The sequence below is a fragment of the Sphaerulina musiva genome (genome assembly GCF_000320565.1).
Source record: "Sphaerulina musiva SO2202 unplaced genomic scaffold SEPMUscaffold_2, whole genome shotgun sequence".
NCBI classification, from domain to species: domain Eukaryota; kingdom Fungi; phylum Ascomycota; class Dothideomycetes; order Mycosphaerellales; family Mycosphaerellaceae; genus Sphaerulina; species Sphaerulina musiva.
In genome coordinates, this window is record NW_016017384.1 from 2,164,534 (window position 1) to 2,189,205 (window position 24,672).

The 24,672-nt window shown below is 50.6% G+C and overlaps 9 protein-coding genes across 9 annotated transcripts; 6 read left to right on the plus strand and 3 right to left on the minus strand.

The window, feature by feature from the left end:
• The first annotated feature begins 298 nt into the window (after positions 1 to 298).
• Positions 299 to 3,231, plus strand: SEPMUDRAFT_147475 (phosphatidate cytidylyltransferase). Its single transcript, XM_016904320.1, has 5 exons — positions 299 to 826; positions 883 to 1,252; positions 1,305 to 1,559; positions 1,645 to 2,593; positions 2,664 to 3,231. The coding sequence occupies exons 1-4, from the start codon at positions 584 to 586 to the stop codon at positions 2,244 to 2,246; spliced, it is 1,470 nt and encodes a 489-aa protein (XP_016763772.1). The 5' UTR covers positions 299 to 583; the 3' UTR covers positions 2,247 to 2,593; positions 2,664 to 3,231.
• Positions 3,232 to 3,384: 153 nt separating this feature from the next.
• SEPMUDRAFT_147477 (glycosyltransferase family 35 protein) lies at positions 3,385 to 6,548 on the plus strand. Its single transcript, XM_016904321.1, has 5 exons — positions 3,385 to 3,703; positions 3,777 to 4,056; positions 4,105 to 4,970; positions 5,034 to 5,869; positions 5,930 to 6,548. Exons 1-5 carry the CDS (start codon positions 3,488 to 3,490, stop codon positions 6,408 to 6,410), a joined length of 2,679 nt encoding a protein of 892 aa, XP_016763773.1. The 5' UTR covers positions 3,385 to 3,487; the 3' UTR covers positions 6,411 to 6,548.
• Positions 6,549 to 6,888: 340 nt separating this feature from the next.
• Positions 6,889 to 7,808, plus strand: SEPMUDRAFT_147478 (siroheme synthase middle domains-like protein). Its single transcript, XM_016904322.1, has 2 exons — positions 6,889 to 7,038; positions 7,104 to 7,808. Exons 1-2 carry the CDS (start codon positions 6,940 to 6,942, stop codon positions 7,761 to 7,763), a joined length of 759 nt encoding a protein of 252 aa, XP_016763774.1. The 5' UTR covers positions 6,889 to 6,939; the 3' UTR covers positions 7,764 to 7,808.
• A 394-nt stretch (positions 7,809 to 8,202) lies between these two features.
• SEPMUDRAFT_147479 (uncharacterized protein) lies at positions 8,203 to 11,021 on the plus strand. Its single transcript, XM_016904323.1, has 4 exons — positions 8,203 to 8,581; positions 8,638 to 8,660; positions 8,722 to 9,608; positions 9,673 to 11,021. Exons 1-4 carry the CDS (start codon positions 8,288 to 8,290, stop codon positions 10,479 to 10,481), a joined length of 2,013 nt encoding a protein of 670 aa, XP_016763775.1. The 5' UTR covers positions 8,203 to 8,287; the 3' UTR covers positions 10,482 to 11,021.
• On the minus strand, positions 10,983 to 11,945 carry SEPMUDRAFT_105881 (uncharacterized protein; the record flags this gene model as incomplete). Its single annotated transcript, XM_016900597.1, has 3 exons — positions 10,983 to 11,121; positions 11,320 to 11,796; positions 11,896 to 11,945. 3 exons carry the CDS (start codon positions 11,943 to 11,945, stop codon positions 10,983 to 10,985), a joined length of 666 nt encoding a protein of 221 aa, XP_016763776.1.
• Positions 11,946 to 13,624: 1,679 nt separating this feature from the next.
• SEPMUDRAFT_147481 (NADH dehydrogenase, alpha subcomplex, subunit 8) lies at positions 13,625 to 14,509 on the minus strand. The gene is made up of 4 exons (XM_016904324.1): positions 14,449 to 14,509; positions 14,028 to 14,387; positions 13,869 to 13,957; positions 13,625 to 13,812 (listed from the first exon to the last, which is right to left on the minus strand). Exons 1-4 carry the CDS (start codon positions 14,466 to 14,468, stop codon positions 13,805 to 13,807), a joined length of 477 nt encoding a protein of 158 aa, XP_016763777.1. The 5' UTR covers positions 14,469 to 14,509; the 3' UTR covers positions 13,625 to 13,804.
• Positions 14,510 to 14,743: 234 nt separating this feature from the next.
• Positions 14,744 to 16,753, plus strand: SEPMUDRAFT_147482 (uncharacterized protein). The gene has a single exon (XM_016904325.1). It carries the CDS (start codon positions 14,865 to 14,867, stop codon positions 16,554 to 16,556), a length of 1,692 nt encoding a protein of 563 aa, XP_016763778.1. The 5' UTR covers positions 14,744 to 14,864; the 3' UTR covers positions 16,557 to 16,753.
• A 22-nt stretch (positions 16,754 to 16,775) lies between these two features.
• Positions 16,776 to 17,350, minus strand: SEPMUDRAFT_123901 (uncharacterized protein). The gene has a single exon (XM_016901870.1). It carries the CDS (start codon positions 17,141 to 17,143, stop codon positions 16,952 to 16,954), a length of 192 nt encoding a protein of 63 aa, XP_016763779.1. The 5' UTR covers positions 17,144 to 17,350; the 3' UTR covers positions 16,776 to 16,951.
• A 5,016-nt stretch (positions 17,351 to 22,366) lies between these two features.
• Positions 22,367 to 24,326, plus strand: SEPMUDRAFT_147483 (uncharacterized protein). The gene has a single exon (XM_016904326.1). It carries the CDS (start codon positions 22,833 to 22,835, stop codon positions 24,111 to 24,113), a length of 1,281 nt encoding a protein of 426 aa, XP_016763780.1. The 5' UTR covers positions 22,367 to 22,832; the 3' UTR covers positions 24,114 to 24,326.
• The last annotated feature ends 346 nt before the right edge of the window (positions 24,327 to 24,672 follow it).

Here is a 24,672-nt window from a genome sequence, read left to right on the forward strand (position 1 = left end):
TAGCAGATTTGAAGCCTAAGAGCTACGTAGATTTACCCTTCTTCAGTTGACGAGGTTAGCCATGTGCAATGGCAAGTCGCTCCTAGTCTGTAGGAGTTAGGGGCGACAGTGATGAATCGCTTGATGAGATCTGCGCACGCTGGCGTGGTTAGGTAATGTAGTTATTATTGGGCTGATGCCTGAACAAGCGTGCATACCTGAAAGAAGCATATGATGCCGAGCCACGATGATGACATCCGTACCAACTTTGAAGATTATTGTTTTCTCTGCGGCCTGCACCCACTTCACGCCTTCACCCGTTCACGATACGTAACGACGAGCTGCTGTGTGTCGAGACACCTTTGCGCAATTCACGAGGGCAAGATCGCGCCGTTCCCTATCACGATTCACGCGCGCTCGCCGTGGCCTCGATTACGACCGCGTCAAACACGTGCCATCCACTGGCTGAGCGGTCCCGCGCTAGTCCGGGGCAGCACACGAGGACGAACGACTCTCCGCGAGCAGGAATACTTGGAAGTTGTACAACAGCACCACAGAAGAGCAACGGGCCGGTGCTAGATAGCACTGCGGATTCGAGGGCGCAATGACCAAGTCCAAGAAGGACGTCAAGTTCAACCACCGGGAGAGGAGGATGAGCAAGAGCAGCATGTCGGACGTGAACTACGACTCACCGAGCGAATCGAGGAGTCCCACGCGGAGAGTAAACGGCAACAAGCATGGCGACCACAACGGTAACCTCAGCAGATCTCGTGAAGACCTCAGACCAGGGATAGGGCGAACGGATACTACAGCTAGTGGGTGGCAGACAGAGAATGAGGATGACAAGGTAGGAGGGGAACGCGTAGGAGACTGCGCTTTGATATTCTGCTGACCCAGGTACAGCAAGAAGTGAAGCCTCAATCCGAGTACGAAAAGAAGAAGCAGACTTTTATCACCAGAGCCATTTGGACATTCGTGATGATAGCCATTTTCTTCGGCGGAATGTTCGCTGGCCACATTTACATGATCATCATCGTGACTGCGTGTCAAATCATCTCGTTCAAGGAAGTCATCAACATTGCCAATGTTCCCAGTCGAGCGCGATCCTTACGCTTCACAAAAACGCTGAACTGGTATTTCCTGGGGACCACCATGTACTTTCTCTATGGCGAGAGCGTCATCTACTACTTCAAGCATATTGTCCTGATTGATCGCGTACTCCTACCGTTTGCGACACATCATAGGTTTATCAGCTTCATGCTCTACATTTTGGGTATGTCGAGCGTCACTCACGGCAAACGCTGAGCAGTACTGACCGGTCCCAGGCTTCGTATTCTTTGTTGGCTCTCTCCAGAAAGGACACTACAAGTTCCAGTTCACTCAGTACGCTTGGACACACATGGCACTATACCTGATTGTCGTTCAAGCGCACTTTATCATGAACAACATCTTCGAGGGCATGATCTGGTTTTTCCTGCCTGTCAGCCTGGTGATCATTAATGACATCTTTGCGTATATCTGTGGAATCACTTTTGGCAAAACGCAGCTCATCAAACTGAGTCCTAAGAAGACGGTCGAAGGTAAGCATCGTGGTGGAGACGCTGCGGTGCATCCATTATAGATGTACCTATCATACACATCATGCTAACCTCGCCTACTTTACAGGATTCGTCGGTGCATGGATCTGCACCATCCTCCTGGGCTTCTTCTTCACCAATATCCTTATGCGATCCAAGTACTTCATCTGTCCGGTCAACGACCTCGGCGCCAATATCTTCACTGGACTGCAGTGCGAACCGAACCCAGTCTTCATTCCCCACACTTACACGCTGCCATTCATCCCACATAGCTGGGACTTCTTGCCACGCACTCTGACAGTGTCGCCCATGCAATTCCACATTGTCATTTTGGCCTCGTTCGCATCGCTCATCGCGCCCTTTGGTGGATTCTTTGCATCCGGCCTCAAACGCACGTTCAACATCAAGGACTTTGGAGACTCGATTCCTGGACATGGTGGAATGACGGACCGCATGGACTGCCAATTCATCATGGGATTCTTCAGCTTCATGTACTATCAAAGCTTCATTGCACAGTACAAGGCCAGTGTCGGCGGTGTCCTGGAGACAGCGATTACTGGCCTCTCGCCCGAGGAACAGATGGTGTTGGTGAAGGGCTTGACGCAACATCTCTACAACCAAGGCAAAGTTGGCCACCAGGTAATAGAGTACCTGAGCGAGAATTTGGTGGTCGCGCTGAAGAGAAGGTGATGGAATGTTTGAGCGATGGACTTGCATAATGCTACAGCTTCGTTGAGAGAGAGAGAGAGAGAGAGTCCCAGACGGGTTTGGACTTGCGGGTAATGTACGTGCTCGGTTCCAAGTGCACTTCAATGTTGTTACAGTGTACATAATCGTCGTTGTCATGGTCACGAGTGAGCTGATGAGTTGGTTCAGGCGCTTCTCTAATATGAACACTACGTCGTGTATGGAAGGGCTGGATCCTTGTGAGACAACGATTACAGTACCTGTACCTGGGGCACCTTACCTTACCTTACCTTATCGCTGCATGTGCTAGGTATTGGAGGGAGAATAATCAGCGGGCACAGTACATACATGTAAGGTAGTCGTTGCCTCGTCACCCTTTGTGTCCACGTGCATGCATGTGTCTAATATGTCTTCGCACAGCTACATCCTGCACGGCAGTGTATGCCAGCTGCCTGCCACCAACGAGACACACAGCTACCTTACACGTACCTTAGGAACCTTAGTAAGAAAGCCTACCTTTTCTCATGCATGAAGATTGGAGAGTGCATGAAGAGTGGATCATCCCCAGCCCTGAACCTGGCAACAGTCACCTCACACCAGAGCCGAGAAAGCCAGAACTCACGCCATGACGGAAGTCTTAGGGTAACCTCCAACTTGCCTTCCCACTTCCATGGCTGGCGGGCATGCTCAACCTGGAAAGGCGCCAGATGGTCACCTACTGCCTTCACGGGTCTGAGCCTATGAGGTGTTCAAATATTTCAAAGTTGGGAGTCCACTCCACCTGCTGGCAGCACCTTGAACACTTTGAAGATGCACGGAGTGACGGAGTCTGCAAGGCCGATGTATACAGTACCTAGATCGACTGTCCCAGCTGCCCAGCCCCAGCGCCAGCACACAATTATCATCACCACACCACCTCGCCGATCGGCAGCCGGCAGCCACCGTCTCGCACTAGTTTCACTTCTACAGAACTACCCCGCAGCCCCACGACGGGGAGCTCGCTCCACAACAATGCAAGTGCAATGGCAAGCACGAACGGACGCGTTGAGCTCATCGTAAACACACCTCCTTCCACTTCCTCCTGCACCACTACCTGACCTTCCCAACAGCACTCCCACTCCCACTCCCATCATCCTCCTCAATCCCATTTGCACCACGCCCGTCTTGAGCATCCCAAACGTTGCTGAGCCGGGACCTTTTCTGGAGACTGTCGTGATCATACACTTCTTACACCGAGACAACTCATGCCAATAAACATGGCAACGACAAACGAGACTCCAGCGCCTCGCGAGAGGAGGCCAAGTACTAATGCGCCCATCACTGACTTCCAGGGACCCATTGGGCCAGCTGGAATCTCCAGGCCAAAGCACAAGCGTACAGTAACTGGATTTGGCGCCCAAGAAATCAAGAGCGTAGAGGCGAGCATTCCGGAGCCACAGCGAGAGGCCTGGCGGAAATACGTCAGTCTTCCTGCTTCCACGCCTCACCAGTACTAATCGATTGAGAGTGGAATACGCTGACGTGGGAATGTAGTCAGCATCCGAGTTCAAATCCAAGGACGAGTTCGACCGAGATGTTGTACGACACATCGAGACAACGCTGGCGAGATCGCTTTTCAACTGCGATGAAGCTGCAGCGTACTCGGGAACGGCTTTGGCCTTTCGTGATCGTCTCATCATTGAATGGAACAGGACACAACAGCAACAAACATACGCTGATCCCAAACGGGTCTATTACCTCTCGCTCGAGTTCTTGATGGGAAGAGCATTGGACAATGCTATGCTGAACACAGGCATGAAGGACATTGCTAAGGGTAATTGCTGCGTCTAACAGGCAAGTGTGCTAGCTAATGTCGTGGTAGAGGGTCTTCATGACTTGGGCTTCCGAATGGAAGACATCATCTCCCAGGAGCGCGACGCAGCTCTCGGAAACGGTGGGCTTGGGCGTCTTGCAGCCTGCTTCCTCGATTCCATGGCCACCCTGAACTATCCCGCTTGGGGATACGCCCTCCGCTACCGATACGGCATCTTCAAGCAAGAGATCATTGATGGCTATCAGGTCGAAATTCCAGATTACTGGCTTGATATGAACCCATGGGAATTCCCAAGACATGACGTTACTGTAGACGTCCAATTCTACGGGAGCGTGAGAAAGTACACGGACGACAATGGCAAACAAGTCAGCGTGTGGGAGAATGGCGAGCTAGTCACTGCCGTGGCATACGATGCCCCAATTCCAGGATATGGCACATCCACAACGAACAATCTTCGACTATGGTCGAGCAAGGCCTCTGGAGGCGAGTTCGACTTCACGAAGTTCAATTCTGGCGAGTACGAGGCTTCGGTTGCAGATCAGCAGCGTGCGGAGACGATCTCGGCTGTGCTATATCCAAATGACAGCCTAGACCGTGGCAAGGAGTTGCGTCTAAAGCAACAGTACTTCTGGTGCGCGGCTTCGCTTTTCGACATCGTTCGTCGTTTCAAGAAGTCGAAGAAAGCTTGGAAGGAGTTCCCAAACCAAGTCGCAATTCAGCTGAACGATACTCACCCCACACTCGCCATTCCGGAGCTTCAGCGGATCCTCATTGACCAAGAGGGTCTGGATTGGGACGAGGCCTGGAGTATTGTGCAGAAGACGTTCGGATACACAAACCACACAGTGCTTCCAGAAGCTCTTGAGAAGTGGTCGGTACCCCTTGTCCAACATTTGCTTCCACGCCACCTCCAGGTGAGTAAACCCCGTTTTCTTCTGCAACCCACAAAAGACGTCGCTGACCATATCATTCCACAGATAATCTATGAAATCAATTTGAATTTCCTCCAGTACGTCGAGAGAACTTTCCCAAAGGATCGCGACATGCTTGCACGTGTCTCCATCATCGAGGAGTCGCAGCCCAAGATGGTTCGCATGGCGTACCTGGCAGTTATTGGCTCGCACAAGGTGAACGGCGTTGCTGAACTGCATTCGGATCTGATCAAGACTACTATCTTCAAAGACTTTGTGAAGCTGTACGGCCCAGACAAGTTCACCAACGTTACAAACGGCATCACACCACGACGATGGCTCCACCAGGCCAATCCGCGGTTATCCGAGCTGATTGCGAGCAAGCTTGGCGGCTACGATTTCCTCCGTGATCTCACACTTCTCAACAAGATCGAATCGTACGTGGATGACAAGAGTTTCCGCAAGGAGTTCCAGGAGATCAAGTATGCCAATAAAGTACGCCTTGCCAAATACATCAAGGACGCGAACGGCATCACTGTCAACCCAGCCAGCTTGTTCGACATCCAAGTGAAGCGTATGCACGAGTACAAGAGACAGCAGCTCAACATATTTGGTGTCATCAATCATTACCTCGAGATCAAGGACATGTCTCCCGAGGAGCGCAAAAAGGTGCAACCGCGAGTCAGCATCTTCGGCGGCAAAGCTGCACCCGGCTACTGGATGGCTAAAACGATCATTCACTTGATCAACCAAGTCAGCAAGGTCGTGAACAATGACAAAGATATCGGCGATCTCCTCAAGGTTGTCTTCTTGGAAGACTACAACGTATCCAAGGCGGAAATCATCTGCCCCGCCAGCGATATTTCTGAGCACATCTCGACTGCAGGCACGGAGGCTTCAGGGTAAGTGATGTGGCGCCCGATACATAGTTCTAATGGCTGAGATATACTGACGCATGCTAGCACCTCCAACATGAAATTCGTCCTCAATGGCGGGCTCATCATCGGGACGTGTGATGGCGCAAATATTGAGATCACTCGCGAGATCGGAGAGGACAACATCTTTCTTTTCGGTAACCTGGCCGAGGACGTGGAAGATCTGCGCCACGCTCATTTCTATTCCGAGTTTCACCTGGACCCTATGCTTGAGCGCGTCTTCAAGACGATCCAGCAAGGTGTATTTGGTGACGCAGGTCAATTCTCGGCTTTGGTCAATTCCATTGTCGAGCATGGAGACTATTACCTGGTTTCCGACGACTTCAAGAGCTACGTTGATACTCAAAAGCTCATCGATGAGGCGTACAAGAACCAAGAGGAGTGGCTGACCAAGACCATTACTTCTGTCGCAAGAATGGGATTTTTCTCCAGTGATAGATGTATTGATGAGTATGCCGAGATGATCTGGAACGTGGAGCCTTTGCCGCCCAAGTCACAGAACGCCTAGCAAGGCAACTCTGCGGACTGGCGTCAAATGAGTATCTAAAACGGGGCTAGGAAGTATCGCGAAGGGCATATAAATCAGAGGATAAAAGCGTTCCATAATCAGTGAATCACCCATGATGACATTTGCTTCTAGAGCTCTGTGGAGTCAGTGCATAAAGGAGCTCGATGAATTCTAAGAATGAGGTGGTGGCCAAACAAGAAGCCTCATGAAGTGTGACTACCTTAATTGCGATGGACAGTCGTGAGGAGCTGTCAGCATCTGGAGCGAGAGGTGGGCAAATATACAGGCCTAGTACCTCTTAGACCATATGCCTACCTCCTAGGAGGTAGGAGGGAGGTATCTACCTGTGTACCTGATACATGAGACAAGATCTACACAGCCTGTGCATGACGCACGCTTACCTAATACGTGCTTTCACATGCTTTCTTTCTCTTTCTCCGGCCCTTATCGCATGCATGGCAAGATCGCACACGCGGCACCTCTCTTCACTGCTCGTGCATCGCACTTTCCAACACCAATATCAAACAACATGGCAGGAGAAAAGTTTCCCGCGATAGAGGGCGGCGGCTCTTTGATTCTGGCGTGGCAAGTCCGCAACAAGAAGGTCCTCGTTGTCGGCGGCGGTGAGGTGTGTCGCACGCGCAGACCACATGCACTTCCCATGACGCATACATTCTGATGTTAACATTATAGGTAGCAGCTGGACGGATCTTGAATCTTCTCAATGCCGACGCGAAAGTCTTGCTCGTATCGCCGCGCGAAGGTCTCAACCCCGAAGTCGCATATCGTGTGGAGCAAAAGCAAGTGGAATACATCGATCGGGTGTTTCAGCCGTGGGACTTGGACGACCCGGACATCAGCATGGTACTGACCGCGATCGATGACCCGGATGCGAGCAGTCGGTTGTGGAAGCTGTGCAAGAAGAAGGGGATACCCGCGAACATTGCAGACGTGCCGCCAGAATGCGACTTTTACTTTGGATCTGTGCACCGCGACGGACCCCTGCAGATTATGGTGAGCACGAATGGCAATGGACCAAAGATGGCGAATATCGTCAGGAGACGGATAGCAGGGAATCTGCCGCCGAACATGGGAGACGCCATCAAGAAGGTTGGGAAGCTGCGGAGGAGGCTGAGAGAGATGGTGCCGGAGGTCGAAGCGGGCCCAAAGAGGATGGGCTGGATGTCCAAGGTCTGCGTGCAGTGGAGTCTGGAAGACCTCTGTGAAATGGACGAGGATGACATGGAGAAGCTGCTGCAATACTACGCGCCGGACCAAGTCCCAAGCTTCACAGATGTACGAGGGCCGCCATGGGAGTTCGACGGTAGTTTTGGCTGGGCCTGCGTCGTGTGATGATGATAGTAGTTCGCTTTGTTTCTCATACCATGTAGCCATAGGAGTATTTGCATTGTGAGCTGCTATTGTCTCTTTTGAGCTTCAGTATGGTGCAGCGTCTTACCTCAAAGAATTCTCGTTGCTCAGCAGTGCTCCATCGGGATGCGCGAGCATACAGCGAATATTTGAACACCATGCAGAGACGACATACATCATATGGAGAGAGAGAGAGCGAGAGAGAGAGATACATGTACCTGATATAGGTATATATTGCAGGGGAGCGACCACCTTTGGCCTATGGTACCTTTGGACCCCCTGACCCCACCCCACCAGATCGGCCCAGGCTTCCACGCGGCACCTGGCCTAGCCTGGCTTGTGCTTGCACTGCTCGTGACGAAGGACTGACATGGCCACCGACTGCTTCCGCTCACACACAACTCAACCTCATCCAGATCACTCTCACCTCACAGCACTTGTATGCGCTGGCGCAGCATGGATGGCAATTCTGAAGACCAGGAAGCTGCCATATAAACTCTCCCGACATGGCTGCGCGCAGGAGTCTGGGGGGTGGTCGGGTCCTTGGTAGTGGGAAGAATCTCGCACCTCCAACACCATCAGCATCGCCTGCGCTCAAGCCCGGCCTAGCACTGCAGCGACCGCCTCTGCTATCACCCTCTGACAGCTCTGTCTCGCTGAGCTCTCGTGCCTCGAGTACGCCGATCACGACCGACACCGAGGATCTCACTTCGCGTATCGCGCTCGACAGCGATGGGGTCAATCATGCGGCTGCGGCAGCCACGAATCGCATGGTCTGCCCCATCTGCAGTGAAGAGATGGTATGATTCGCGAGGCTGCTATCGATGTGCGGACAACAGGCGACTGACTTGATCAGGTCACTCTTCTACAGCTAAATAGGTAGGTATGCACAGTCTGCACAGCTGGCTGCCTACTGTGGACAAGTCTGACCATGGCATAGACACATCGACGATAACCACGCAAATCTCGAACAGATTGAGCAGCAGGAAGCCCAGGATTGGTTCAAGCAACAAATGACAAAAGCGAAGAAGTTCCAGCCGCTAGCTTTGATCAATCAAAAGTTGCGGGGGCTCGAGGTGTTCGAGTCCAACAATGAGATTGCCGCATCGTCTGTGACTCCACGCGTCCTCTCAGAGGGTCGTGAGGCATCGCCGGCCCCAGTGGCAAGGGTGTCCGAGGCCTCTGATCCTGACGAAGTTGTCACTCGTGCGCACTGGCAACGTTCTCGAGGAAATGATGCTTGCTCTGATCCCATGTGTGGAAAACGGCTTGGACCTGCGAACGGCCAAGTCAATTGTAGACATTGCGGCAAGCTTTTCTGTGACGAGCACACCATGTACCAGATGAAACTCTCACGATCAGCACAACATGAGCCGGTTCGTGGTCTGTGGTGTCGTGTCTGTGAGACCTGCTACAAGAGTCGGCCAGGTTACAACGACCACCGTGGATTAGAATGGAGTCACATGGATTTTTTCAGCAAAGTACGGCGGAAGAATGTAGACAAGCAGTATCTGGAGACAAGCCGACTCGAAACCAGACTCACGAGACTAACACAGCTACTTGCTGATCCGCCTCCCATGGAGCAGACTCCCAGTGCAGGCACCTTCCTGTGGTCATCCATCGCTGGGAGCAAGCCTCAGATACGTGCTCTTGAGCAGTCTGTTGTGCCCTGGGAAGATGATACCACAGTTTCGGAATGTCCCTTCTGTCATCAACCATTTACACAGTACAGCTTTCGACGACACCATTGCCGCATCTGTGGTCGGGTAGTGTGTGGAGATCCTACAACGGCATGTTCCTCGGAAATCGGGCTCGATGTGGCCACAAGTAAGTCGCTCTCTTCCAATTTCACTACTGTGCTGATGTCAGACAGTGGCTAATGCCATGACAGAGAAACCCGGGCCTCAAAATGTGCCGGTCGATGTGCGCATGTGTAGAGACTGTCAGCGAACGATATTCAGTAAGGCAGACTTCGCACGAGAGCTGAACGCACCGACTCCAGATCAGCGAGCCTACAACAATCTCATGCAGTTTGAGCAAGGCATTCGCTTGCTCCTGCCGAAGTTCCAGCGACTACTGGGACCACTGCAGGACCCGGATCATCCGCCCTCTCCCGCACAGCTCGCAGAAGCGTCCAAGGTACGAAAGCGACTCACCGAAGCATTTACGCAGTACGACGTAGCTGCACGACGTATCAGAGATATGCCTACCGAAAGCCCAACGCAGGAACGACTTCAGAAGGCCATCTACATGCAGGCTTCAACCTTCCTCCATATTCACATGCTACCACTCAAGTCGTTGCCAAAGATTATGAAACATGCTACCCCGAATGGGGTGCGGCACGCCCCTACAGGCTCCAACAAGCCCCAATCTGCTCTGGCAGCCATAAAGTATGACTCCATCGCCAATGGTGATAGCCATCGGCCAGGAAGTAGCCGGGCCAGCAGCGTGAGCTCTGTCGCCGTCACGGCTTTAGAAGCAGAGGAGAGAGAACTAAGGGAACGTCTCATTATATTGGAGGAACAGAAGTTCATGGTTTCTGAAATGATTGCAGAGGCCAGTAAGCGAAGGAAATTCGACGAAGTGTCTGCTCTGTCATCCAATGTCGAAGAGATATCAAAAGAGATCGATCACCTGCAAGCGCAGATTCAGGCCATGGACTTTGCTGGTGCATATGCTGCAGATCAGGCTATAAAGTGAAGCAAAAACCAGGTGATGAAGATATCGATTCGAGCATTCTGAACGGGCCGAACCCGTTGCATGAAGGACGTCGTCAGCCTCTGGATGCGTCAGTTGGTCAAGGACAGCAACTATCGCATGACTCTGAGGAACTGCACCAATGTCTGCTGCGAACGCTGTCCTACTCGGGAACGGTGCCGCACGCTGTTGGATCGTCATGGTGGTACATGATGGAGTCCATTATGGCGCGATTCACCTCCTTCGCATCATCACTAAGGCCATGGTGAAGCCTCTGGTTGATCGCATCCCGAAGAGAGGCGACAGGTGCTTAATCTATCTGAGCATGGCGCAGAAGAGCGAATTTCACCGCATTCTCCAAAGCGCGCCACACGACTAGTCGGAGGAATGGGATGGGTCTCCAAACTGATAAGAATTCAATGCAGATCATGATGGAATCTGCTCTCCGCTTGATTTTTCTTGTTCATAATTCATACTTCAGCCTGACTAGCCATGGACCCTAATTCAATGCCTGCCAAGCTCCACGGGCATGCTCATTGTCCCTCGCCACCACCACTCGTATTCCGACAATCCCAAGTCATCTTGCTTCAAGTCATTGTCGTAATCGTCATTGTCATCATCATCCTTACCATCGTCATCACCACTATCCAAAGCCCGGCAACAAAACAAAACACAACACAACACAACACAACACAACAAGCAACCAATCAATAGTTACCAACCAGTCTCCATCCCCCTAACCTCCTCCTACTTCTCCCCATTCGAACTCCCCAGCAGCCCACCAAGAGCACATCCCAACCCTTTGAGCAACCCGAGACATTGTTCGTTTGGAAACGCGTACCACATGCCCTGATAGTAGTAATAATAGAACGTCCGTGGTGGAGGATTGCTTCCGATACTAATGTCTAATCCGAGATCGAGCAAATTGGGCTCGTCTCGGACGCGCAGTACGTTGGTGGTGGTGGTGATGTCTTTTGTTACTGCTGCTTCTGGAAGTGGAAGTGGTGCTGCGGCTGCGGCTGCGATGGGAAGGGGGCTGGCGGCGATTTGGGTGATGGTGGTGGCGCTGGTGGTGAAGAGGACGGTGAGGTACTTGAATTGCATTTTTGGTTTTTTTGGATGGGGGAGATGGATGTTGTGGTGGTGGTGGTGGTTGGTTAAGTGATTGAGTTGATTGAGTGGCTTGTCTTGGTTGTTGCGGTGGCGATTTTGTTGTTGTTGTTGTTGTTGTTGTTGTTGTTGTTGTTGTTGTTGTTGTTGTTGTTGTTGTTGTCCGAGGATCGATGCCACAACACAAAGGCACCGATGCTTCTGATTGCTAGTGTGGAGGAGAAGGAGGAGAAGGAGCTATTGGACTTGGAATTGCTTCTTGTTGATGCACTCTTTTTTGCAGTGTCGACAATGGCTTCTTATATACCCTAGGCTCACCACATATCTCCTTCTCCTCTTTTGGTCGACTGATGACATGTTTACTTCATGGTATTTTCCTCCGGGGTGGTGGACTATACCCAACAGCAGCCGATCTGTTGATGCCTTGCCTTCCTGGAGCTCCGCATGTTGTTGGTTGACGATGGGCAAGTAAAGCTAACCTACTCTGTCGATTGCGAGTCTCCTTTCAAGAGAGAGCGAGACGTTTCGAATCAGAACGTTTGCTAGCGCATGGGTGAACATGGCTCGATTCGGCAAGCTCTGACGTCGGTCGAAGGTGTGTGAGGGTGTACGGTACAAGGGCATTACCTCCTAATCCTAGAAACATCAGTCTGAGGTATAGAACAGGTACAGGCCCCGTGCGGTTCGTGATTCGTCGAGCAGAGAAAATCAGGTAGTCGTCCTTATAGTATGGACGTCACTACACAATACACTTTGACAGCCATCACCACCCAAGAATAGTATCTCTTTCACTGCTTGCGGTTCAGCGTCGAGACTTGGCAACAATATTGGTCCAGGGTAACGCAAATGGAAGTTTTGTTGCTTTAGGTTCGCTCGGCTGGCTTGTTTCTGGGGTGAGGACGCCGAATGCAAGCGATTCGCTAGTTGTCGGTTGTCCACAGGAGGTAGTTGCAGATTCTCATACACCCATGCTGGTATTGATGGGCGTGAGTGGGGATATACTGCTAAACACATGCCATGGAGAGCTACTATTTCTGTGGTATGGGCAGCTCTGCAGATCAGAATACTGGCCACCACGCCATGGCGGCCGACGGGCTTGGACATGACATGGTGCTGTGTACCTGCATTGGGATTGAGAGTTTTTCAACTGTGCTGTTTTCAGAAACACACCAGAGCTTCGTTATAAGTGGTCTCATGACTTGCACTCACTCTAGACATGCCGAGCACGAGCAGGATCCCAGCGCAGCAGCAACACCCGATGCATCCATTCTTCAGCCAACATGTTGTCCGAGCGTCTATTCGGTCATTGGAGCTTCTCGGTCGAAGGCCATCCATGAGCCGTTCCAAAGACATCACCAGATGTCTGGTTCGATAAAGTCGTACGCGAACAAATCTTGATGAAGCCCTGGCCACTTCGTCGCTCTGAATCGGGCAGACTCGCGCTTCGACGCAATGGCTATGTCTACCTGCCGAGCTCGTAGCGGCGGTCTTGTAGTGGATGCTGCGTATTGGCGGATTGTTGAAGCCACCCTAGTATACTGTGGAGCTGAACTACCTGTGTAGGCCAGTCCGCTTCGCTAAAAGGTGCGCGTGGAGTTAAGAATTGAAACAAGTCGCGCTGCTACAGGGTAGGACTCGGAAGACTCGCTCTTGCCCGACTTGGGATCTATTGAATCAAGAATATAGCGAAGCGCCTGTTACTTGTCTATAGCGGACATTAGTACGTATATCTCTCCCTTCTGAGGGTCATCGCTGCCTCCGTTGGCGAAAATTTGTGTTTATAGAGCCGTAGCACCATTGCAGTTGAAATCAGCTAATAGCTAAATCTCAACTTTCGCATACCTAGTACTTGCTTTTATACGTATTAATACATCTCTCCACTGCAGTCTGAGGTAGAATCTCGTACTATACCGATAACTCTCCGGTCTCGAATCCGGCTCGACGTGCGATACGTAGAACTACAGTTGTCGGTAATTACGTCCATACCAAGTCCTTACAAGGAATGCATTCTCAAGCGCGGTTCTGATAGAGTCTGTGGATAGTGTTGGTATTGGGCTCTGGATGTTGGTTGAAGTAGGTAGTCAGTATCCACGAAACACGGTTAGAACTATTTGCAATGCAGGCACGACCTGAGCACAAGATTCTCGAAAAGGCGAGCAAGAGTGTTGCCAACGGGCAGGCCTCGCATGCAATTCATTCCTCTGTACATTACACATCTATTGACCTAGATTCGAGACATATCAGCATGGCACCGCTCACGCAGGCTTAGACATTACTCACCGATTCTGGAATGGGCGTATATCTGCTTCTTTCGCAAATGCACAGGAACCTCATTCTCTGGCGCACCCGGGATCTTCTTCTCCAAGTTCCTACCGTCCCCATTAGTACACTCTGCTCTCCCATCCACCACCATCAACAAGCACCAGCGGCTATACTCACAGCTTCTCGAAAGCACACTTATTCAAGCGCCGCTCCAGCCCCCGACACTGCCACAGCTGCTGGTTGTTGTGATCCAGACACTGCCAGTGCTTCCTGAACTCCTCCAGGCAGCTCTTATTCAAATCATCCAGCACTGAGGCGGCGCACCGCGTGACCTTCCTGCCCTCTTTCAGACAGTCTGACTCGCCCTTGCCATTGGACTCGGTCTTGCAGTGCATAAAGTCGTCATTGTATGGTTTGCAGCGGGCGCCGATGAAGAACGAGGCGGAGAGGAGAGGAGCAGACGAAGCGCCGATTTCCTCGACCTTGGGGATGGAGTCCGGCAATGGAGTCGTGTCGATGAGGACTTGCTGGTTGAAGCTGTTCGAGGTTAGAGGAATGGGTGACCGCAGTGGCGAGGAGGGGGGTAGGACGCTTGTACCGTGGCTGTCTGGCCGACATGGTGGCGGCGGTGAGGTGCTGGTGGAAACAATGGGAGATCTGGTCGGCAGCAGTCGAGAGCTCGAATGGCAGTCGGCAGCCATGTAGTTAACCTTAGGTACGATAGTCACTAGCTCCAGCAATGCGGGAAGCGCCGCCACGCGCCGCCCCGCCCGCTTACACCTTCACGCGTGCCCTGGCTTTGCGTGTCTTGGAGCTGCAGCTTCAGCTTCGCGCGCTCTTCGACTTCGACAAATTAATTAGGTACTGACTTCGCACACGCGCTCTGCCTGTCTGTTCCATCAACACCTCCGCCTCCGCCTCCGTCTTCTCGACATCCGCCTCCGTAAACATTCTCACTTCTTCTTACTTCACACACATTGCAGCGCATCGCATCCCATCGCATTGACCACGACGATGGGCTTGTTCGACGGCCTCGGCGCCAGCTCCAACACTGCCGCTACCACGACCGCCGGCGGTGGTCTCTTTGGTTCGAGTGCAGCGCCTGCAACCAACACAGGTGGAGGACTGTTTGGTAACAACAACACCAACGCCCAGAGCAGCAACAACGCGACTGGCGGGCTGTTCGGCTCCGCTCCTGCGCCGACAACCTCAGGCGGCGGGCTATTTGGCTCACAGCCAGCGGCAGCAAGCAGCAATACTGGCGGTGGGCTTTTCGGATCACAGCCAGCGGCACCAGGCAGTACCGCGGGCGGCGGGCTCTTTGGCTCTCAGCCCGCGGCAGCGAATAACAAGACGGGAGGAGGTCTGTTCGGATCGAATACTGCTGCTAGCTCGAATACTGGAGGAGGAGGCTTGTTCGGTAACGCGAGCAGCAACACTGGAGGGGGACTCTTTGGCTCAAGCAACACGAATAACAATACCAACAACAATGCTGGCACATCATCTCTGTTCGGCGGAGGAAACGCAAACACAAGCACAAACAACACTTCCTCGCTATTTGGAGGAGGTGCGACGCAGAATCAGCAGCAGCAGACTGGTGGTGCTTCCCTCTTCGCGAACAATGGACCCGGCGCATCAATATTCGGCAGCGGTTCGACAACGAATGGACAAGGCCAACAGTCAGGGGCACTCTTCGCTAATCCAGGTCAGAATCAACAGCAGCAACAGCAAGGCCCAGTCGCCAATTCCTCTATTTTCAACCCACAAACAGTCTCTGTCGGCGGTCTTGGCCACACCATGACCAATGCACAACTCCAGCGTCTCCAATTCAGCGGCGCATCGACTGTGCCCAATGAGAAGAAGATTTCTGAACAGATCCAGACAGTTGTGAAGAAGTGGAACCCTGATATTCGAGAAGATCCGAACAGCCAGACCAACCCTCGACGGACGACGCTACTGCAAACGTACCTCTACAATGCTGTACCGAAAGAGTACGCGCCCTTCTTCTATCCAGACGCTGCTAGAGGTGAAGATGAGAAGAGTTGGGAAGAGGCTCTGAGTCAAAAACCAGAACTGCCCAACGTAGACGGACAGGAAGTTGCGGGCCTATCTTATGTACCAATCCTTGTGGTGGGGTTCAAGGCATTGGGCGATCGAGTAGAGACACAGGCAAAGATCATCCAAGAGATGCGATCGAGATTGCACGAGATGAACAACTCGCTCTCCGCGGTCATGGATGCACATCAGCAGAAAATCACAGTCAAAATCGCATCAGCCAAGCGCCAGCATCAGGTTCTCTCACAGCGATGTTTGCGTCTGGCAGTCAAAGTGCAGGTCTTGCGGAATCGTGGCTACGCGCTGGATGCGCAAGAGGAAGGTTTGCGGAAAACACTGTTGAGCTTAGAGCGGCAAGTCACCGACCCGACGTATGTTGGTAGAGAAGACGAGATCTGGGCGAGAATGGTGTCTTTGCGTGAGAGAGCCAGATGGCTGGAAGAGGAAGGCAAGAGAGTTGCCAACCAGGTCAATCAACAGAACCAGCAGGGGCAGGAGGGTACTGCCAGCGCTGGGTTGTCGGAAGACATACTTGCCAAGACGAGAAAGATTCTGAAAGACTATGATGGGCAGCTGCAGCATCTCAACAAGGAGCTGGAAGAGGTGAAGAAAGAGTTTGCAGCCTGGGAAGAGATCAAGGGCCGGAGATGAGGATTGATGAAAAACTCTGAAGGCAGAACTTGACTAGTTTCTGGCATTACCGTGACACCTCTTCGGACTAATCAGACAAGCTAGGCCTTCAACTAGCTATAACTCCTTCGACCTGTAACTAAATCGCGGTGAAATTTCACGCCTAAAATGGGTACAGCTATTACCCACCAAACCGATCCCCCTGCCCATAATTACGATTCTGATGATCTTTTCCGTGTACTAGCTTTTGGATGTTTGGATGTTTGTTGTTTTGCGTATTCTTGTTGTTGTATGTTTTATGTTGTTATTATGTATGTTGATGAACAAGAACTTACATTACTGTACTGTACTGACTGACTGACTGGCAGGTAGGTCGTAATATCTCTTGCGCTTCTCGATGGATGGATGGATGGATACTAGGTAGGTGGGAGGTAGGAGGTAGGATGGGATGGTAAATGGCCTCGCGAATACAGATACCTCTTGCTTGGCTGACTTCTCGCTTGCAGACTTGCAAAGATAGAGACAAGATGACGCGTTTCTTTCTTTTTTTTTTCTCTCTTTCCTAACGCTGTAGGAGTGGTTTGGTCATTCTCGTTGTCGTTTATCATTCGTCGTTGTCATAATCGTTTTCGTTGCCACCTAGCCATCATCATCGTCGTTTCCTTATCACCATCGTTAGCAGCGGTTGTCATCGTCGTCCTCATCGTCATCGTCTTCGTCGTGGTAGCAAGCAAAGAAGAAAAACGCGTTACAAAAGAGGAAGTTTGTTGATTTTCAAAAGAGTGGAAGAGGCAGCTCAAGAGGGTTGTTTGTTGATAATATGTACCGTACCATAATCATTAACAAAACAAAAAAACAAAATGAAGAGGTTGGGGACTGGAACTGGAACTGGACAGCGTACCATCTTTGTACGTAGGTACCTTGGGTATGCAGGTCCCGTGGATCGTGATGGCACTAGTAAGGTAGGTACATGTATGTAGGTAATGTCATGTAGGATCCTTTTGCATTTGGTTTTGTGGTTGTGGTCAACAACAATTTTCTGGATTCTGGAATGAAATGACATGTTATGGTGGCGTGGTTGATGTGACGTTCGTTACCTGACTGTTCAGAGTGGTACCTACCTAAGGTACCTATGGCAATTACGATGCGGGCAATTTTTTTTTTTTTGGCGGGTGGAAGAGGACGTTATACGTTCGTCGGTTGCAGACTTGCAGTAGGAGAAAAAATCATGTGTAATAAAACGTCTTCATCACCTAGGATGGGCACTCAGGAGTCAGCAGCTAGCTCACACAGTGACGACGGGAGGCTGGGAGGATTCCTTTTTTTTAAATTCCCCGAGAGACAAAAAACTGACAGACAGAGACATGGAAAGGGAGAAACATGAAATGGTCGGAGAATTAAATTACGCAAGAAGTTTGTGTGTGTGAGACATGTGTGAGCTGCACCATGAGATGAAGCATGTCTTGGAGAATGCATTGTTGCATTGCATTGCATCGCATCGCATGTATGCATAAGATGCAGTATCATCATCGGGATCATCATCGGGATTCAGGGGCCGCGTCGATCTCAGGGTGCCCACTCGTGTGGCGGTGGTGGGGTGGTGAGATGAGATGTTGATGTATATGGTATTGCAATGATACATACTGTGAGAGGGATCGGGAAGAGAGAGAGAGTGTGTGTGTGGTAGTGGTGGTAGTGAGACAAGATATCAAACTGAACCTCCCAAAACTTCCTACAGACTACTACAGCCTCCGTCATATGTATCTGTCCGCCCATCCGCCACTACCACCACCACCTTTATAAAAAAACTGTCAACTCCAACGACAAACGACTTTTTCCTTTTCCCTTTTCCCCGTGGGTCACGACGTTTATTCGGCAAGCAAGCGATCGTTTTCTAGGAGAAAATACAATTGTACATATGTACGGTTGTTGATGATTTACGCCTCGTCAATCGGTTGTTGCGCAATCGAATGGGGGAACGACGGAAAACGGCGCGCGAAGGAAGGTCGGTCTACATGTACCTGATCTATCGTCTATCGGAAGTTGAGAAGACGTTGAAGAAAGACGACAAAACGGCCACGAGGTTCCGCTGATCTGGGTGGGGAAGGGGGAAGAGGGAAGAGGGAAGAGGGAAGAGAGAGAGAGAGATGATTTCCATGGAAAAAGCAAGTCGTCCACTATACTACTAGAGGTAGTAGAACTGCCCCAGCCACGCCGTATTCACCTTCGTTTACGTACAGACGTAGGACGTAGTTGCGTCAACGTGTTTGATGATTTGAATCTGCTCAAGAGTTTAAACAGAAAAAAGACCGACTGCCGACAGACAGTGTCAGACTGTCAGACACTAAGAAGAAGCACGACCTCCGGTATAGAAGAAGTTTTGTGCCACAAACGGCGACACTAGACTATATCAATCACATTCCCGATATAGAAGCACAACTGTGTTTGTTTGTTGCTGATGCTGCTGCTGCTGCAAGCCCCGTATGCATGACATGACCACGGACCGACGTGCTCCGACTCGGAGTTGGCGTTGGATGTGTAGGAGGTACAGTAGTAGAAATCGCCTAAAAAAGAAAAGAAAAAGAAAAGTATACATGTCTCTCTGTTCGGTAGAAAGCAACCAAACTTGATATATAAAGATGCGCAGACTGAGGAGAGGTCTTTGCTTGAGAAGAGGAGAGGAAAAGAGAGTAGAAAAAATGATGATTGTTGTCCTCTCCCCCCTATACCGTACGGACTGCTTCTTTTCTAATCACTGGTGCGACCCACGCCTTCTTCTTTTTTTTGTTTCTTCTTCTTACGATGGATGCTACAGGAAATGCTCGCTCTCCGTCCGGCACCGCCATCTGCGACTCACTCACACTCACACAGTCACCCACTCAGTCACTCACATATATGTATATATATATATATATCTCTCTCTCCATCTGCCGAGGCGGGCGCACTAGCTGCAATGCAAGAGTCAGCAAAGCCAGTATAGTTTCAACATATCAAACAGCTAATGCAATGCATACACTACTGCACCATGTAAAACGTGCCCTTTTTCTTTTTTCTTTTTTTGTTCTTTTTCGGAGAATTGTACCTACTACCACATGGATGGGGGGGGGGGAAAAACAGGGGACTCCCCAGGAAACAAACAGTCGCGAGTATATTGAGTCAAGTCACCAACAAGTGTTTTGTAGGATTTTTTTTTTCGATTCTTATCCGTATTATTTAGAATTTCTTTTTCTCATTCACGATCTATCATCATTATCGTCGTCATCATCATCATCCTTCCTGTGACGAGTTGGATAGGTAACTCTGCTTTTTTTCCATTGAGAGTTTATTTGCCCATTGAGTTTTGTTTTCCCATGTGCTTGTTTTACGTTTTACAACGAGGATATTCCCCGTTTTTGATTATGTCGATTCTTGACCTCACTCACTCCAGTCTGTTTGGAAACTTATTCAAGAAATACAAAGATCCACTATGATTAATCATCAGATACTATGCAGACTATAGTCAAGCAAACCAGTCCCCGAATTTCCCTAGATCTCTTGGCAGTTTCCTCCAAAACGAAATTGGATCGTCGCAAGGATAAAAATCTTTTGGGTAGCCGGTAGTGTGTTGCACCACAACACAAAACAAAAACACACACACAAGGCCAGTCGCTTGCGGCTTTTGGTATTCCAAATTCCACCCCGGAAAAAAAAATCATAATATTCATAATAATTAATCATGAATAATTAGGTAGAATATAAAAGATTTGTGAAAACGATCGTAAAAGCACATGGCTAGACAGGGTTTGAATCGGTTGATGAATTGAAGATTCGTATACAGTACCCTTGCTCTTGCTTCAATGCTTTACACTTTACACTGTTACAGGCTCCGCGACGAGGTATTCCCTGTCGGGCATGTTGTCTCTTTATGTTTCTTTCTCAGCGAGCATAATACGGATATACATATATACATACAATGCAGTATAGCAAAGAGGTAGAGGATTTCCCGCTGCATGAACAACTGCTCGCAGCTGGACGAGATTATTGTACCGTACCAGTCGATTAGTATTAGCAGATACATACTTTCTCTTTCTCTTTCTCTTTCATGCACAAATACTCTGAAGTTTGGTCTCTGTAATGTCCCAAGTCCCACGGGAAGGAAATTTAATGATCAAAATAATGAATGACAACCCTCATTAAAATGCAGCAGCCACTCTTTGATGATGACCGGAGGAGGGAGAAGAAGAAAAAAGATTCGTACCGTGCGTGCATGTGCATATGTGTTGCATTGCAACGCCCGTATGAAACGACCCCGGAACACACGTATTGTACCCGTTTGTCCATGTTTTTTTTTTGTTACGTTTGTTGAAAATACTCCGCTGTAGAGTTTGAGACATGTCGCCGATATCAGGTGGACTGACTGACTTGACACGCAGCAGAAGTAGCAGAAGGAGTAGCAGAAGTAGTAACAGAAGTCGTTGTCTAAAAATTGATATAGTTCAAGGAGAGTTTTTGGACCAACAACAACAACTGCATCCTCGGCACAGATAGACAAGAACCATTCATTCATTCATTCATTGTCCATTATCATCAGCGGCCGGACCGACAGGTCAGAAACGATGCTACCGAGAAACTGACCCTTCGTATCGCCCGCTTGCAGATATGCCATGCCCGATTCCGACATCAAGGGTTTCCCCATGCTCATAACATCCCCATCCGTGGTATTATACATCGGGTACCCAACCAACCCAACTAACAGGTACTGTAACTGAGAGAAGCGAGCGAGCCAGCCCAGCTAGCCGTTCAGCTACTGACTTCACATTCAAGTCTTCGGTTCGCGGGAATTGTCAAATCAGGTTCGGTCTCACACATACACAGATCGGTAGATATCGTGTTGACGGAGAGAGAGAAAAAAGAGAGCAACGCCTGTCAGCAGTGCTTCATTGCTGGTATGTACTGTCCTGTACCTTGGCATTTCAAACTTATTTCTTCTACTTTTTTACTACTACCTTACTGTACAAAACCACTTTTATACTACCTCCTACTACTTTTCGATAATTTCATACTAAAAACACTACTACTGTACATACTTCATGTCAGTGGGTAGCCGGTTTGTAGCCCCTGGTGAGAGTGGCTGCAGGAAGCGTGCAAGGGAACCCCTGTTCGCTCCGCGACGTTACGCCAGCGCCCTGGAACCGTGGACAGGACTAGTCTATACCTACCTACTAGTCTACTACTACCACTGTGACGGGCGACGATTGGGAGGGGGAGATGCTTCACTTGTGAACCGGTATTACTTCTTGACTGGTGGTCGTGCACATTCACTGATGGGAGGGGACTACTGGTAGACCGTAGGAGGGAGGCTGGGACGGACATTGGTTTCCCTCGCCCATGGAGCCAAACATTGTTGTTATTATTATTATTATCATCATCATCATCATCCTTCTCCCCATCCTCCTCACCATCATCATCCTTCCTCATCATGTCAACCGTGGTTGTCGCAGATTTCGTTGCCGGTGTGTGAAATGGCTGTAACTGCTCGCTCGCATCCCGTCCCTTTCTTTTCACTCTTCCTCTCCTGGCGCTGCAACTCCATCGGGAAAGGGGGGGGGGCGGAGAAGACAGTCACCACTAGGAGGTAGTTGTAACAGGCGAGCCCAGAAATTTCCGTGAATGAACAGCCAACTGCCATGTACCATTGACTACGGTATCCATACACACACACACAACATCATGGTCGACCACGCACCCTCCCTCCCCCCCCCGAAGCGACGACAGTGTGTGAACAGTCAGTGCGCTCTCCCTCCCTTTTGGTGGGATCGGATCCACACTCCATGCACACGGCCCTCTGGTTGAAAGCGTTTTATTTTTCTACTAGGTACCTTATGCTTTTTGTGTTTAGACTTCCGCTGTTGATCGACCACACTAGCGGCAGAACGAAAGCCTATTAACATTTGTCTATCCGCACCACGCAGCGACCACTGACTACGCTGGGGGCCTGAGTCAGCTTTTCTGCACACTGGCCTGCTGCTCCTACGGGCCCTTTTTCCCTCTCCAAGTATTATATACATAACTGACTTGGGATCCGACGCTTGAAACTACCCCAACGTCAGATATCCGCTGCTGCTCGCCGTCGTCACTGTTCTTATAACGGCCCTTCAGCAGCTGCAGTTCAGTTCAACCTGTTGTCCAGCCGTGGACTGGAGCTCAGTCAATCGATCAATCAATCAATCAAATCCATCAGTTCAACGCCTGCAATCGTCTTGCAACTTCGACACCACCAACATCACCACCACCACCACTACTACTCTTCTACAAATTATGCCTCAACACAAACGCGGCCCCTGGTCGCAACAGGAAGACGATCTGCTCTTGGCCCTCGTCGATCAATATGGCGCTTCCAATTGGGTCCGCATCTCTAGCACCATCCAGACGCGCTCGCCCAAGCAATGTCGCGAGAGATACCACCAAAACCTCAAGCCTAACCTCAACCACGATCCCATCTCACCAGAAGAGGGTGTCTTGATCGAACAAATGGTCAACGAGATGGGCAAGCGATGGGCAGAAATTGCACGGCGGTTGCGAGGCCGTAGCGACAATGCTGTCAAGAACTGGTGGAATGGGGGAATGAATCGACGACGCCGCAACCAACAACATCGTCAAGCCGAGTTCCAAGTGCGACAGCATCACCACCACCATCATCACCTCGCTCACGCTCACCTCCCACATCATCCACCACCCATGCACAGCCTTCCGCCGTCCATGCAGAGCCTCCCACACCCCATGCAGCAGCAACAGCCCCTCCCTGGCGCGCCTTTTTCGCAACAGTATTTCTTTCCACCCGAACAGTACATGGGCCACCCGCATCCTCCTCCCCCTCCTCCTCCTGCTCCGCAACAGTATACCCACTTCCCCGTGGCAACGTTTGGACGTATGGCGGTAGATGCTCCTCTGGCATCGCCTTCGGCCTTTTCACAAATGTCGGCAGATGGCGCGCCCTCACTCGTCTCCGATTGCTCTTCGCTCGACAATCGCTCTCCTCGTCATGGCCCTTCTCCCAACCCCATTGAGCTGCCTCCCCTCACCGGATCACGGGAGGAGCGTCGTACATCGATTGCACCCACGCTTCGCCTAGGAGTACCGGGAGCTTTTGCACCTGATGGCGATTTTGCTCTGCAAAGTATGCCCATGGACGCCTACAGCAAGCCTGTTCTGCAAGAGCCTTTTATGCCACAGTCGACTTCTCTGCCTGCTCCTACTGCTTTTCTCCCATCTCAGCATCGCCAACCCTCGCCATACCAGCAGCAATCACTCCACATGCAGCAACAGCAACAGCAGCAGCAGCAGCAGCAGCAGCAGCAACAGCAGCAAGGCTATCTGATGTCCCACCCACAGCAGCACATGCAGCGTCGTCAACCCCACCACCCCATGCATGCACAACATCTCCCTTCTACGCCCATGAGCCAACATCAGCATCTGCCCAATGACAAGTTCCCATACGGCGGCCACGTCGACTCGGGCATGGGTACGCCCATTCTCGCGGGTCCCTCGCCCGAGGATTCGCCCAAGGCGAAGATGAGCTTGAGCAATCTCACCCATTGAAACCCCACCTACTGAAATAAAGAAACAGACGACAGACCAACCCCATCAACAGACAGACTGCTTCTTTTGTACACTTGTTCTTGTTCTTAATTTTTCATTAATAATGGACAAGCAGAAAAGAAGAAGAAAAAGGAAAATTACCAAGGAAAATGGAGTTTTTTTGACGATACCCAGGAATGCGGATGAAGACTTGTGCGTGTATGTGTGTGTGTGTGGATGGATGGATGAAGCCATTTGAGGCAAGCAGCGTGATGACAGCGTTCAAGCGATTTTTTTGGTGTTCCGAGATGAGCGACCAGCGTCTGTCTGAGGATGAGCCGGCGCGCGCGCACCTTCTGCTGCGAGACTGCGATGCTCACTCAGTACATTTGTAGTGTATTGTTTTGCTGTACAGTTCATATTACAAGTGATGAAGAGATACCAGTACCTTTATTCTCTCTCTCTCTCTCTCTCTCTCTCTCTCTCTCTCTCTCTCTTTTTCCTCTTTTTCCTCATCTTCCTCGTCTTATTCTTCCTCATCTTCCTCTTCCTCTTCTTATTCCTCTTCTTCCTCTCTCTC

What these genes read in the sequence shown, in the direction of transcription:
- SEPMUDRAFT_147475 (XM_016904320.1), top strand. Translation starts at nt 584, where the DNA reads ATGACCAAGTCCAAGAAGGACGTCAAGTTCAACCACCGGGAGAGGAGG. An exon ending in CTTCATGCTCTACATTTTGG is followed by an intron (nt 1,253 to 1,304) that starts GTATGTCGAGCG and finishes GACCGGTCCCAG; the next exon opens with GCTTCGTATTCTTTGTTGGC. An exon ending in TCCTAAGAAGACGGTCGAAG is followed by an intron (nt 1,560 to 1,644) that starts GTAAGCATCGTG and finishes CCTACTTTACAG; the next exon opens with GATTCGTCGGTGCATGGATC.
- SEPMUDRAFT_147477 (XM_016904321.1), top strand. Translation starts at nt 3,488, where the DNA reads ATGCCAATAAACATGGCAACGACAAACGAGACTCCAGCGCCTCGCGAG. An exon ending in CATGAAGGACATTGCTAAGG is followed by an intron (nt 4,057 to 4,104) that starts GTAATTGCTGCG and finishes ATGTCGTGGTAG; the next exon opens with AGGGTCTTCATGACTTGGGC. An exon ending in GCAGGCACGGAGGCTTCAGG is followed by an intron (nt 5,870 to 5,929) that starts GTAAGTGATGTG and finishes GACGCATGCTAG; the next exon opens with CACCTCCAACATGAAATTCG.
- SEPMUDRAFT_147478 (XM_016904322.1), top strand. Translation starts at nt 6,940, where the DNA reads ATGGCAGGAGAAAAGTTTCCCGCGATAGAGGGCGGCGGCTCTTTGATT. An exon ending in TCGTTGTCGGCGGCGGTGAG is followed by an intron (nt 7,039 to 7,103) that starts GTGTGTCGCACG and finishes TTAACATTATAG; the next exon opens with GTAGCAGCTGGACGGATCTT.
- SEPMUDRAFT_147479 (XM_016904323.1), top strand. Translation starts at nt 8,288, where the DNA reads ATGGCTGCGCGCAGGAGTCTGGGGGGTGGTCGGGTCCTTGGTAGTGGG. An exon ending in CCATCTGCAGTGAAGAGATG is followed by an intron (nt 8,582 to 8,637) that starts GTATGATTCGCG and finishes TGACTTGATCAG; the next exon opens with GTCACTCTTCTACAGCTAAA. An exon ending in CGGGCTCGATGTGGCCACAA is followed by an intron (nt 9,609 to 9,672) that starts GTAAGTCGCTCT and finishes ATGCCATGACAG; the next exon opens with AGAAACCCGGGCCTCAAAAT.
- SEPMUDRAFT_147481 (XM_016904324.1), bottom strand. Translation starts at nt 14,468, where the DNA reads ATGTCGGCCAGACAGCCACG. An exon ending in ATGTCGGCCAGACAGCCACG is followed by an intron (nt 14,388 to 14,448) that starts GTACAAGCGTCC and finishes AACCTCGAACAG; the next exon opens with CTTCAACCAGCAAGTCCTCA. An exon ending in AAGTGTGCTTTCGAGAAGCT is followed by an intron (nt 13,958 to 14,027) that starts GTGAGTATAGCC and finishes TGGGGACGGTAG; the next exon opens with GAACTTGGAGAAGAAGATCC.
- SEPMUDRAFT_147482 (XM_016904325.1), top strand. Translation starts at nt 14,865, where the DNA reads ATGGGCTTGTTCGACGGCCTCGGCGCCAGCTCCAACACTGCCGCTACC.
- SEPMUDRAFT_123901 (XM_016901870.1), bottom strand. Translation starts at nt 17,143, where the DNA reads ATGATAAACGACAACGAGAATGACCAAACCACTCCTACAGCGTTAGGA.
- SEPMUDRAFT_147483 (XM_016904326.1), top strand. Translation starts at nt 22,833, where the DNA reads ATGCCTCAACACAAACGCGGCCCCTGGTCGCAACAGGAAGACGATCTG.